General features: G+C 43.0%; 1 protein-coding gene across 6 annotated transcripts in view; it reads left to right on the top strand.

Moving 5' to 3' along the window:
- LOC129820183 (BRCA2-interacting transcriptional repressor EMSY-like) overlaps positions 1-11186 on the top strand; it is a 40514-nt gene extending 29328 nt beyond the window's left edge. For all 6 annotated transcript variants that reach the window (XM_055877207.1, XM_055877199.1, XM_055877190.1 and 3 more), the window contains 5 exons: positions 7090-7248; positions 7770-7927; positions 8202-8789; positions 9496-9930; positions 10057-11186. In XM_055877207.1, coding sequence (XP_055733182.1) covers positions 7090-7248; positions 7770-7927; positions 8202-8789; positions 9496-9930; positions 10057-10257 — 1541 coding nt within the window. In that variant the 3' untranslated portion in view covers positions 10258-11186. The remainder of the gene's footprint in view (positions 1-7089; positions 7249-7769; positions 7928-8201; positions 8790-9495; positions 9931-10056) is intronic.
- Positions 11187-14244: the final 3058 nt, after the last annotated feature.

The following is a 14244-nucleotide window of genomic DNA, read 5'->3' as shown; positions in this document are numbered from 1 at the left end:
AATACACGTTGTGCAGTGATATCTTGGGGTGGTATATCAGAGTTTACCATTTGATCTCTGAGGTTTCTGCCCCGCGAGTATACGACCAAGGGAAGGTCCGAAAACACATTACTGATATTATCATCAGATCTTAGAACGTGCCAATGTTTGAACGATTCCCTTAATTTGTTCAGAGCACTTTGAATAGCGAGTAGTTAGAACGCAAGAATGCTTATTTTTGCAAGACATGACCTTTTTCAAGGTCTGTCTCGTTTTGTTTAGAATTTTCTCAATGGCAGTATTAATCTGACCATTTTTGTACCCCCTCTCCTTGAATTTTCTTTGCGTCTCAGCCATATGTTTTTTGTATTGAGAAAATTGAAAACAAAACGAGACATGACCTTTTTCAAGGTCAGTCTCGCAAAAATAAGCATTCTTGCGTTCTAACTACCCGCTATTCAAAGTAAAATAAGACTAGAGACAGGGTTCCCTCATTCAGGGGCAGCACTCTCTCTCCTTCTCGTGGTCTGAATCACACACAGGACTATTGATAAATTATAAACTTCTTCCTAATTTTCAGTGTTTACATATTACATTTAAATGTCACCCAATGTCTCTAGCTTTTCTAGTGAGGGTGATCAGGCCGCACCAGGAAGTTAGAACAGAAGTCAGAGGTCATTCAAACCCATTAAGTGAGTTTTTTTCCCTTTTCTTTCGCTGTACTTGACTCATTTTTTTTTATTATTATTATTATTTTTTTTTTTTTATCCCATTTTCTCCCCAATTTTTGTGGTATCCAATCGCTAGTAATTACTACCTTGTCTCATCGCTACAACTCCCGTACGGGCACGGGAGAGACAAAGGTCGAAAGCCATGCGTCCTCCGAAGCACAACCCAACCAGCCGTACTGCTTCTTAACACAGCGCGCCTCCAACCCGGAAGCCAGCCGCACCAATGTGTAGGAGGAAACACCGTGTACCTGGCCCCCCTTGGTTGGCGCGCACTGCGCCCGGCCCGCCACAGGAGTCGCTGGAGCGCGATGAGACAAGGATATCCCTACCGACCAAACCCTCCCTACCCCGGACGACGCTATGCCAATTGTGCGTCGCCCCACGGACCTCCCGGTCGCGGCCGGCTGCGACAGAGCCTGGGCGCGAACCCAGAGACTGTGGTGGCGCAGTTAGCACTGCGATGCAGTGCCCTAGACCACTGCGCCACCCGGGAGGCCTAGACTCATTATTTAAAGACATTTCAAACATTTCGTGTACCAGGTTTACATTGAGTTTTTAGGACATTTCTTATCAAGAGAATTTACACGTGTGCAACCAAAACTCGGACAATTAGATACCTACAAAAATGTAATTCCTGTGCCCTTTTAACCCACTAAAAGCAAATAAAAAGACCCCACAATTAATCAAACGGTATTAACACCACTAACAAATATTCATAACAGGTGGCCTGTGTGTGGGTGTTGGCATGTGTGGTAAAACATAGGGTAAAAAAGCTCCCTTAACAGCCGGATCCGGGTACCTTTATACTGTATAGTACAGTCTCAATAACTGCTCTCCTAAGGCACCTGCCTCAGGAATCCTTTCAAAGGGAGAGATACAGAATCATTGGTAAACATGTAAAAAAAAAAAAACGTTCGCTTTCCACACCTGGATTGTGTAACATTTGCCCATTTTTTTATTTTCAAAATTCAAGCTCCATCAACTTAGTTGTTGATCATTACTAGACAGCCATTTTAATTTCTTGCCATAGATTTTCAAGAAAATTTAAGTCAAAACTGTAACTTGGCTGCTAAGGAGTATTTACTGTTTTCTTGGTAAGCACCTCCAATGTAGATTTGGCCTTGTGTTTTAGGTTATTGTCCTGCTGAAAGGGGAATTAATCTCCCAGTGTCTGGTGGAAAGCAGACTGAACCAGGCATTTGTCTAGGATTTTGCCTGTGTTTACCTCCATTCCTTTTTTGTCCTGTTAACCTGTTTGGGCTGCAGGGGCAGTATTGAGTAGCCGGATAAAAGGTGCCCATTTCAAACGGCCTCGTACTCAATTCTTGCTCGTACAATATGCATATAATTATTACTATTGGATAGAAAACACTCTCTAGTTTCTAAAACCGTTTGAATTATATCTGTGAGTAAAACAGAACTCATTTTGCAGCAAACTTCCTGACAGGAAGTGGAAAATCTGAAATCGATGCTCTCTTCTAGGGCCTGCCTATAAAGGTCCTTGATATTTATTAGAATACATGCACTTTATACGTCTTCCACTAGATGTCGACAGGCAGTGAGAGAAGAAATTTAATGTATAACTTGATCTGGGCTCGAATAAATGCTCTTTGTATGACGTGTCACCAGTTTTCTGGAGAGCGCGTGAAGGGACCTGGTTTTGCCTTCTGTACAGCTGTCGTTATAGACGACTAATATCTCCGGCTTTGATTTTATTTGATACATGTGACAATATCATCGTAAAGTATGTTTTTTCAATATAGTTTTATTAGATTATTGAAATTTTTTCGTGACGTTAGGCGTGTTGCGTTGTCTGCGTTTGTTCACGAAGGAGAGCTTAGCGCCACTTTGCTAGCTTTCCGTGCTAATTGACTGGAGAAGAGGACATTCTAAATCCAAACAACGATTGTTCCCGACAAAGGACCCCTTGTACAACATTCTGATGAAAGATCATCAAAAGTAGGACCCATTTTATGATGTTATTTCATATATCTGTCGTACATGTGAACTAGTAGTTTGCGGCCAGGTTTTGGGCACGCTCTCGCCATAACGTAAACTGCATATCGTAATGAAGTTATTTTTAGAATTCTAACACGGCGATTGCATTAAGAACTAGTGTATCTGTCATTTCCTACGCAACATGTATTTTTTAGTTATGTTTATGAATAGTTATTTGGTCAGAATATGTGTGTCAGAAAAAGTGTCAGAAAAATGTCCGGACGTTGTGGGAAAAAGATGCTACGTTAGCACAATGTATAACTACTGATTTCAGCTCTAAATATGCACATTTTCGAACAAAACATAAGTGTATGTATAACCTGATGTTATAGGACTGTCATCTGATGAAGCTTGTTAAGGTTAGTCAAAAATTATATATCTTTTGCTGGTTTGTTACGATCGCTAACTTTTGCTACTGGGAAATGGCTTGTGTTTCTGGCTATTGTGGTAAGCTAATATAACGCTATATTGTGTTTTCGCTGTAAAACACTTAAGAAATTGGAAATATTGGCTGGAATCACAAGATGCCTGTCTTTCATTTGCTGTACACCATGTATTTTTCAGAAATGTTTTATGATGAGTATTTAGGTATTTGACGTTGGTGTCTGTAATTACTCTGGCTGCTTCGGTGCCATTTCTCATGGTAGCTGCAATGTAAAACTGATTTATAGCTCAAATATGCACATTTTTCGAACAAAACATAGATTTATTGAATAACATGTTATAAGACTGTCATGTGATGAAGTTGTTTCTTGGTTAGTTTGGTTGGTTCTTGGTTAGTTAGGTTGGTTTTGTGCATGCTACCTGTGCTGTGAAAAATGTCTGTCCTTTTTTGTATTTGGTGGTGAGCTAACATAAATATACGTGCTGTTTTCGCTGTAAAACATTAAAAAAATCGGACATGTTGGCTGGATTCACAAGATGTGTACCTTTCATATGCTGTATTGGACTTGTTAATGTGTGAAAGTTAAATATTTCAAAAAAATATATTTTGAATTTCGCGCCCAGCACTTGAAGTGGCTGTTGTCATATTGTGCCCGGCTTCGGGCTTGCAGCCCAAAGAAGTTAAACTCCCCATTCCAAGCACCACCCTCCTTTTGAAGCTTCCAGTCAGTTATTCAAACTCAATCAGCATGACAGGGTGATCTCCAGCATTGTCCTCCTCAACACTCACACCTGTGTTAACGAGAGAATCACTGACATGATGTCAGCTGGTGCTTTTGTGGCAGGGCTGAAATACACTGGAAATGTTTTGGGGGGATTCAGTTCATTTGCATGGCAGAGGGACTTTGCAATTCATCTGATCACTCTTCATAACATTCTGGAGTATATGCAAATTGCCGTCATACAAACTGAGGCAGCAGACTTTGTGAAAATTAATATTTGTGTCATTCTCAAAATGTTTGGCCACGACTGTACTGTATTCATTAAACCAGTCATGTTACACACTATTATTGTTACCTGTTAAGCACATTTTTTACTCCTGAACTTATTTATCCTTGCCATAACAAAGGGATTGAATACCTAGACTCTAGACATTTCAGCATTTCATGTTTTATTAATTTGTGAAAATTAGTAAAAAATAATGTGTGTAGGCCAGTGACAAAAAAATCTAAATTCAATCCATTTTAAATTCAGGTTGTAACACAAAAACATTTGGGAAAGTCAAGAAATACTTTAACTTGGTTCAAACATTTTGGGTAGCCTTAGCCTTCCTATTCCTCCTGACAGAGCTGGTGTAACTGAGTCGGGTTTGCAGGCCTCATTGCTCGCACATGCTTTTTCAGTTCTGCCCACAAGTTTTCTATGGGATTGAGGTCAGGGCTTAGTGATGGCCACTCCAATACGTTGACTTTGTTGTCCTTAAGCCATTTTGCCACAACTTTGGAAGTATGCTTGGGGTCATTGTCCATTTGGAAGACCCATTTGCGACCAAGCTTTAACTTCCTGACTGATATCTTGAGATGTTGCTTCAATATATCTGCATAATTTTCCTGCCTCATGACCCCATTTATTTTGTGAAGTGCATCAATCCCTGCTGCAGCAAAGCAACCCCACAACATGATGTTGCCACCCCTGTGCTTCACGGTTGGGATGGTGTTCTTCGGCTTCCAAATCTTCCCCTTTTTCCTCCAAACATAAGGATGGTGATTATGGACAAACAGTTCTATTTTTGTTTCATCAGACCAGAGGACATTTATACAAAAAGTACGATCTTTGTCCCCATGTGCAGTTGCAAACCGTAGTCTGGCTTTATGGCGGTTTTGGAGCAGTGGCTTCTTCCTTGCTGAGCGTCCTTTCAGGTTATGTCGATATAGGACTCGTTTTACTGTAGATATAGATTATTTTGTACCTGTTTCCTCCAGCATCTTCACAAGGTCCTTTGCTGTTCTGGGATTGATTTGCACTTTTCACACAAGTACGTTCATCTCTAGGAGACAGAACGTGTCTCCTTCCTCAGCGGTATGATGGCTGCGTGGTCCCATGGTGTTTATACTTGCGTACTATTGTTTGTACAGATGGACGTGGTACCTTCAGGTGTTTGGAAATTGCTCCCAAGGATGAACCAGACTTTTGGAGGTCTACAATTTTTTTCTGTGGTCTTGGCTGATTTCTTTTGATTTTCCCATGATGTCAAGCAAAGAGGCACGGAGTTTGAAGGTAGGCCTTGAAATACATCCACAGGTACACCTCCAATTGACTCAAATGATGCCAATTAGCCTATCAGAAGCTTCTAAAGCCATGACATAATTTTCTGGAATTTTCCAAGCTGTTTAAAGGCACAGACAACTTAGTGCATGTAAACTTCTGACCCACTGGAATTGTGATACAGTGAATTATAAGTTAAATAATCTGTCTGTAAACAATTGTTGGAAAAATCACTTGTCATGCACGAAGTAGATGTCCTAACCGACTTGCCAAAACTATAGCTATAGTTTTAATGACTCCAACCTAAGTGAATGTAAACTTCCGACTTCAACTGTCGGTATTTAGACCCTTTGCCATGAGACTCGAAATTGATCTCAGGTGCATGTTACCATTGATCATCCTTGATGTTTCTACAACTTGATTGGAGTCCACTTGTGGTAAATAAAATAAAAATTACGTGATTTGAAAAGGCACACACCTGTCTATATAAAGTCCCACAGTTGACAGTGCATGTCATACCAGAAACCAAGCCACGATGTCGAAGGAATTGTCCGTAGAGCTCTGTGACAGGATTGTGTCGAAGCACAGATCTGGGGAAGGGTACCAAAACATTTCTGCAGCATTGAAGGTCCCAGAGAACACAGTGGATTCCATCATTCTTAGATAGAAGAAGTATGGAACCGTCATGACTCTTCCTAGAGCTGGCCGTCCAGCCAAAGGGAGAAAAATTCTCTGGTCTGATGAAACCAAGATTGAACTCTTTGGCTTAAATACCAACTATCACTTCTGGCGGAAACCTGGCACCATCCCTACAGTGAACCGTGATGGCAGCAGCATGCTGTGGGGATGTTTTTCAGCGACAGGGACTGAGAGACTACTCAGGATCAAGGGAAAGATGAAAGAAGCAAAGTCCCGAGATATCCTTGATGAAAACCTGCTCCAGGACCTCACTGAGGCGAAGGTTCACCTTCTAACGGGACAACGTCCCTAAGCACACAGCCAAGACCATGCAGGAGTGGCTTCAGGACAAGTCTCTGTATGTCCTTGAGTGGCCCAGCCAGAGCCCGGACTTGAACCCGATCAGACATCTCTGGAGAGACCTGAACATAGCTGTGTAGTGACGCTCCCCATCCAACCTGACAGAGCTTGAGATGATCTGCAGAGACGAATGGGAGCAACTCCCCAATTACAGGTATGCAAAGCTTGTAGCGTCATACCCAAGAAGACTTGAGGCTCTAATTGCTACCAAAGCTGCTTCAACAAAGTACTGAGTAAAGGGTCTGAATACATATGTAAATGTGATATTTTTTATTTTATTTTTTGCTAAAATGTTTTTGCTTTGTCATTGTGGGGTATTGTGTGTAGATTGAGGGGGGGGGGGACAATTAATACATTTTAGAATAAGGCTGTAGCGTAAGAAAAATTGGGAAAATCAAGGGGTCTGAATACTTCCCGAATGGGGGGAGGGGGTGTGTGTTAGTTATACTATTTTGTTATTGATTACTGCACTGTTGGATAGAGTATGCAATTTAAGCATTTCACTGTACTTGTGCATGTGACAATTAAACTTGAACTTGGGACGAAAGTCCGAGCTCCCGACAACTGAGTTTGCAGACTGCTCCGAACTCTAATTCACATATAAGCGACAGTACTTTGTCGCCCCACTTCCCTCCAATATAAATGGAGTAGGTTATGAGATAATTGTCACTATCAATCTCTGTTGCCCACACAGTGAAGGAGAAAGGTGAGGCCAAGCCCAGGCAGCAAACCATAGACCTGAGCCAGATGGCTGTTCCCCTTCAGATGGCCCAGGAGAAGAAGCAGCAGGCCCTAGGCTCCCCCGAGATGTCCACTGTAGAGACTGAACCACCCATTAAATATATCACTGCCGGTACGTGACCTGCCCACTCAGTATTTCCCAAATGGCACCCTAATCCCTATACAGTAGTGCACTATATCGAGCAGGGCTGTTCAATTCCGGTCCTGGAGTGCCGAAACACTTTTGTCTTTTGTTTATACCTAGTAGTGAATTGCACTCACTAGGTGTCCCAGGTCTGAATTAGTCCCTTATTAGGAGAGGATGAAAACCAGAAGTGTTTCGGCCCTAAATGGATGTTCACTGCCTTTTCATAATGTGTTGTTTAATACATTGAAGTATATCATACTTAGTCACCACTTAATAATGGTATTACACCATGGATGTAAAATAATGCACTTTTCTGCTCATTTATTCTTCAGGTGTTTACACACAATTGTTGCCTCCGCCCTAACCCGGCTAAAATGAGCTAAGTGGGGGAAAAAAGGCTGTTCGGTACTTCCCCATGCTCACTAAGGAATGGCTCGAAGTGATGCAGTTCATGTCGATTAGTTTTATTCTATGTGTATGACTGTCTTAACTTTGTGCCGGTAAAGCCAGCAGGGCCGGACCATCCTCTGGAGGCTTGGGGGACGTGGTCATGTCCGCTAGCCAGCAGCAGGGGGCGCCCTCGCAAAACACCAGTCCCACCCCCGTGGTGGTTAATTCCATCCCTACCTCCTCTACAGTCACTGTCACACGCATTGTCCAACTGGTGAGAGAAATGCCTACCTAGAATGCATGACCGTGTCAGTCTTTGTATTCTTCTTCACCTATGTTTTTTTTATCAAATACATTTTTTCCCAAATTATACAGTTTATAGATAGTGGATGTTATACTCATTATCTCTGTCATATGATCCCACTGTTCACTGGGTAAGTGTTCCAGTGTATCAATATGCATCCATCTACCAGTATTACATGTTCTGGTAGGCATTAGTTTATTTGACTTGTGACACTAGTCTCAATGATAGTACATTGTTATTCCAGGCTTCGGCGGACCAGCTGATCCACAGTAAGCAGGCGGAGGAAACTGGGATGGAGGAGGGCGAACTGGAGGGGGACACCCTGGACCCCCAGACGGGCCTGTTCTACCGCTCCATCCAACCCGCTGCAGCCCAGCCCCCCGCCCCCCAGCCCCACACACACCCCGCCCCCCAGCCCCACACACACCCCCACCACCAAAGCCAGTCACACCTGGCGCCCCAGTTGGAGCAGGGCAGACACATACCCCACACCACCCAAACCCCACCCCCACAGCTACACAGCAAGCCCCAGATGAGCCTGCCTTCCACCGCCACCGTGGCGAAGAAGCCACCCCAGCTCCAAGAGCAGTACCAGCCCAAGCCTCACGCTCCAGGGCAGAGCCTGAAGGAGAGGCCCTCCTCTGCCTCGGGATCCCCCCAACTGGCAAGCCTGGGCACCCCCACCAAGCCTCCCTCACTCACCCCCCAGCTCCCCAAGTTGCAGCAGGCGCCCACCTCCCACCACAGGCCCATCCACACACAGCTGTCCCAGCCGCCGCCATTACAGGCCCACCACCCGGTGGGTGCAGACAAGACTCCTGCCACAAGCCAGGTGAGTGCCCTACCTCTTTGATGCACATCCAGGGTCATGTGCCTATTTGATTTATTTTGACATTTTATTTGTCCGGGACAGATCCGGTTGACACAGTGAATCATCAATACTCAGATGCATTGTGCCATAATGCTTTAGAATACTTCATTTAAACTTTACTTGCCCCCAAGATGGATTTTGTCCTGCGCATTTAAAAGCATTTGCAATACACAGATGTACATAGTTCCCATTCCATACAGAAATAAGACGTGTTAATCCTGTGCTTATTCACAGCACCTGTCCCTTGATATGCCTTTAAGATAAAAAAAGATAAGACGGAGTTCTGAGCACCGTTGCCTCAATGCTCAATTCCCTTCCAATCACATCATCGTTATTTGTACAGCAGGGCAGGGAGCCTGACAAAACCTTCAAAGCCCTCCACTTATGACCACCTGAAAAGAAATTCCCATTGTTTTTCTTTCAAAAGGAGCACCTGGGTTTTAGAGTTTTCCCATGCCCTACTCTAGTTTCAACCATAGAAATATAATTACTAGAATGGGAAAAGCCCTTTCAGACCATGGCAATTTGACTAACACTCATGGGTACATTCAATATGGCTGCATGTCCACTCATTACAAAATGTTGACTTGAATGTCAATATTTGTTTTAGTAATTATATTTCTATGGTTCCAACCACATCTTTTTTTGCCTCTCTCTCCCAAAAAAGGCGCCAATCATCACCCAGGGTGCCAGCGTCACCAAGATCACCTTCGGCAGTAGCAGCAGCCACCAGTCCCCTCCTGTATCCAGCAGCGGTGAGGCCACTGCCAAGCTGGTCCCTGCCGAGCCCAGCAGCTCAAGCTCGTCCGGTGGCGAGAAGCCCTCTGTCTCGGACATCCTTAAGATCTCCATGATGGAGGCGGAGATCGACCCCAGCGCCGAGCCCATGGTGGTGGACTCGTCCAGTGACTGCAGCCCCTACATAAAGGCCCTGGGCTTGGGGGCAGGGGGAAGCTCAGGGGCGTTTGGGGGCTCAGGCCCGGTCATAAGCAGCTCAGGGGCCTCCCTTCATCACTCATCCCACTCCAAGCCCCTGCATGACCAGTTTAGCCACATCCAGGGCCTAGCAGCCAAGAGCAAAGAGAACATGGACGTCATTGAGGTAAATTGCTGCGAGCCATATGATAATCATTTCTGTAACATAGCTTTTCATAGAACACCACTCATCATCTCAGCTTTAAAAATCTATCAACAATAAAAGCTAAACATGCGTTACTCCACTCCCCAGGTGATCCCTCAATACTCCATCATGCCAGACTCCAGTCAATCCAACGTGGTGATGGAGCCCAGCGGCTTCCTGGAGATCACAGACTACACCAGCCAGCGGCTGGACGAGGAGAGCGTCATGGAGCAGGAGGTGGACAGCAGCAACGACGAGGCCACCGTTGTCAGCCCCATGGAGGAGGGCTGCCCCGACCAGTCCCAGTGACACCATCACTTGTGACGGGAATGACGTTGTGGCTTTGGTGTGAAGGGGATGATCTTGGTGTGACAGGGAAGATTTGGAAATGATCATGACTGTGTCATCGTGGTTACCTCCTGATGCAGCTGGAACTCTAAGGACTAGACAGCAAGCGGACACAAATGTGTGATAACTGCGTAAGGACTTTTCTGTTTTTTTATTTTTTATTTAATTGGGCAGCAACTTCATAAATATGCCTGGATGATGTCCGATAAGGCTTTGTGAAGAACTTAAAGGCCTGGAAAGGAAAAAATATATACATTTTTTTAAAGAGTCAAAGGGAGACCTAAGTTAACCCTAGCTAAGCTGAACGGCTGCCTTGTGTACAGGTGAAGTTGAACAGGAATTGCATCCAGGGGAAAAAGGACAATGGTTTTCGATAATTTCAAAGTGGACATTTTGTATTCACTGAATTGGCATTTTAGTAAAGCAATGCTGTGTTCAGGAGCTTAAAAAGTTGATGTGGCTCTTCTGGTCATTTATTTAATATTTTATTTAACACTTATAGCAAGGCAATATTGAAAACTGGAAATAGGACCTAGCCTGAAACATGACCACCTTTTAAGAACTTCATCTACTTAACTCAACAAAATAAGTAGAGGAGATTGGACTGACCTTGCTGTAATTATGCTGATTCATCGTGCTTGCATAGCAGTATTTGTTGAACACCATTTTTGATTTGCAAAGCCTTTTGTTGTTTTTCAAGGTACATTTTAATACATGACATAATTGTACACATACAATTTGTTTATAGTGGGCACGTGCATGCTAAATAACACAAATGTAAATGATAAAGTGCTTGTAGTAAGCCTTGAGGAATTAGCACTTTGTAGTTGATACTGTTGGTAAGAACATTGTTGGAAGAAAATAAAAACATTTCACCCATGTTCCTTCAATGGTGTTTCTGTTTTGTGTTCTCTTTTCGTGTAACGTTTAGAATTTTAACTCGATAAACTTTTATACAAAAACGGAACTGTTTTTCTGTTCTCTCATTTACCTTTACCACACACAATTTTGCATTCCCTTGATGAATTTCGTTTTGTACATAACCCGGGGACCTGCAGTCCGTATTAATGAAACAACCTTTCAACATGAGGAAATCACCCATGTTTAAGCGAAACATTTTATTTTGGCTGAATTAAAAATGTTAAATGTCACTGTTTGCCATAGTAGATGCTGCATCATATCATAGGGGTACAAATAAAGCATCAACTGAGAACTTTGTGGGCAGTGGTGGAGGCTAGATGTACGCCATACAGTTTCTAGCCTAAGGCATGTGTACGTTTGGAAGTTTCGGTGATTACCAGCACCCTTATGATAGTGCCATAATAGTGTGGATTGTATAATGGCAAGCTATATAGGTTTTGTGCGTGTTTACACCAGATAGTTGAGCTAAGTGCTCTGTAAGCAGCAATTGGGGTTAGAGGCTTGCCATTGTGCGTACTAGCCCACAGAGCATCAGTGTACAACTGGCTCATAGGGTGATTTTGCACTCTCACCGGGCTTCTGCAAATCTTCCCATGTAAATCTGGGGACTTTCCATATCCGGATATCACTGAAGCGTATTCCACAGGGAGTATACCCAAGGCAGGATGACGTAGGCCTGCAACTAGCTCTCCCCTCATTGACTTTGTTGAGGAGAGGTCAGCATTGTGTGCTAACAAATGACATCAGTAGTCAAAAACTGGTTCAAGTGGTTCTGGCTGAACATGTGACAAGCGCCTGTTTTGTAAATAAAAAATGATACCTCAAAATCCACTTGAATCTTAGCAGCATGCTAATCATGCCTCAAAGCCTTTGGAAAACTAAGTATGTAAGTACATGTAACCGATGTGAAATGGCTAGCTAGTTAGCGGGATGCGCGCTAATCGCGTTTCAATCGGTGACCTCACTCGCTCTGAGACCTTTGAAGTAGTTGTTCCGCTTGCTCTGCAAGGGTCACAGCTTTAATGGAGCAATGGGTAACGATGCTTCGTGGGAAGCAGTTGTAGATGTGCGCAGAGGGTCCCTGGTTCAAGTCCAGGTCGGGGACACACTAATAAAACAAGTGTGTTTTGTAAGACTGGGGAACCACAGACATAATCATCATTGTCTTTTTATTTAGGAATAAAATAAACTGGTGATTTTGAATCTGTCTTACAGAAAGAGCAGTTCATCCAGGTTTAACTACAAAGTGGATATTTGTCAAATCTGTCATGATTGATGTGTTGTAACAGGCCCGCAATGTGGTTGCTAAAATACAATTTGGATATATTTGGCTGTTTTTGCTGCATAACATTTAAAAGTAGTCCCTTTACAGGTTTAGAAGAAGTGACCGCTAAATGCTAACTCCCATTCGTAAGTTGGTAGCATAGACAAATCGGTGGTCGTAATCAGTAATTTTGAACTGTAATGCAGTTGATTGGTGATGATGACATGAACATGTATTGGGGTTTACATCCATACAAGCATTATATTCAGATTTTTACATCAACATAGTGTGAAATGCACATTTAAACACATTTAAACAATTTTGCTGAGGGATAATGAGGAGATTTGGGATCTTTCCCCCACGCATTTCAATGGAATTTCCATTGTTTTAATCGAGTTCCATTGGTCTCTTTACCGCATCAATGAGCATACACTGGCCGTCATGTATTGTTTGCTGCACATAATATTTTTCAACTATGTTTACCCATTACAGCTAATGGGGAACTGCACTCTCTCGCTGACAACAATAGTACTATTAAGCCTTGTTCACATTGGCAGTTTGAAGTAACTCAAATCCAATTTTTTGCATATCTGATTAGAATGTTATTTTGCTGCAGTCTGAAGAGCTAAAAGCACATGAAATCTGATATTTCTAGCCATCTTTGTAGGATTTATTTGCCCTCAATTGAGTTTTAGACTGATATTTGGCATATTGTTGCTTGCTAGCTACTCTGTTGACAGTTTGACAAGAACATGTGTTAGCTAACTAGCTTGTTAATTGTTTATAAACAAATGAGTGAATGTGTTCAAGTTAAACAGCTACCTAGATAGCTAGTTGATTGCTGTGGCTAGCCAAAAATGACTTGTTTTGAAAGTTGGATCATCCTTTTTTGAGGCTTTAAAAGTGTTTATTACACTATGCTTTTGAACATTCAAAGCAACTGAGAAACATCCATGGCAGGAACCAGGCACCACCACCAATCAGCCTACACCACTGTGCACACACCTGTCAATACTATGACAATTAGCGTAGCCATGTCAGCAAATGACTGCTGTCTGAACACACACATTAGATTTGGTCACATGTAACTTGCTGTTTGGACAGTCAGTATTCCAAAACGGATTTGAAAAACAAAACTTATTTGAGCATTAAGGCCTGCAGTGTGAACAAGTCTTAAGAGAGATAAGGAAGTGAGGTCACACGGGAAGCCCCTTGTGGCATGTCATAGCAAAAGCTGAATGAACTATTTGTTTGGTCATGATGAATGTCAATTAGTATCCACTGTATCTGAACCCTGTTCCAATTTATTCCATTGAATTCAATTTTTCCATTGAATACAATGTTATATTCAGCAGTCTCAACTGCTGAATATAACTTCATTAAAGAGGAACTCAGAGCACTTTCACTGCCATGCTTGTGGTTCAGGCTCCCAAACCTCTGTGTATTATAAGACCTTGCCACCACATATCGACTAGTGCGACCACAACTTTAACACAACCACTCAACTCCGCTACCTACCTCAGCATTGGGGCAAGCAAGCATTCTTGGCACCCTAAAGGTGTGCCTCAATATAGAAATACTATTTTACCTAACCGTGCTGACCTCAAACTGTACTGTACTGGCTCAGATATTTTCATTTCACTTCCAGTACGATTCCAGCAACTCTGGTGGATGTGTAACCAGGCCAGCGCAATACAGTGTGGCTTGTTCGGTTTGGCTTGGCTCAGTAGTGTGCATTTATTTCCCTCACACATACAGTCGTG

This window comes from Salvelinus fontinalis, chromosome 2 (assembly GCF_029448725.1).
Source record: "Salvelinus fontinalis isolate EN_2023a chromosome 2, ASM2944872v1, whole genome shotgun sequence".
NCBI classification, from domain to species: Eukaryota; Metazoa; Chordata; class Actinopteri; order Salmoniformes; family Salmonidae; genus Salvelinus; species Salvelinus fontinalis.
The sequence above is the reverse complement of the archived record's forward strand: the minus strand, read 5'-3'. Positions and strand labels throughout refer to the sequence as shown.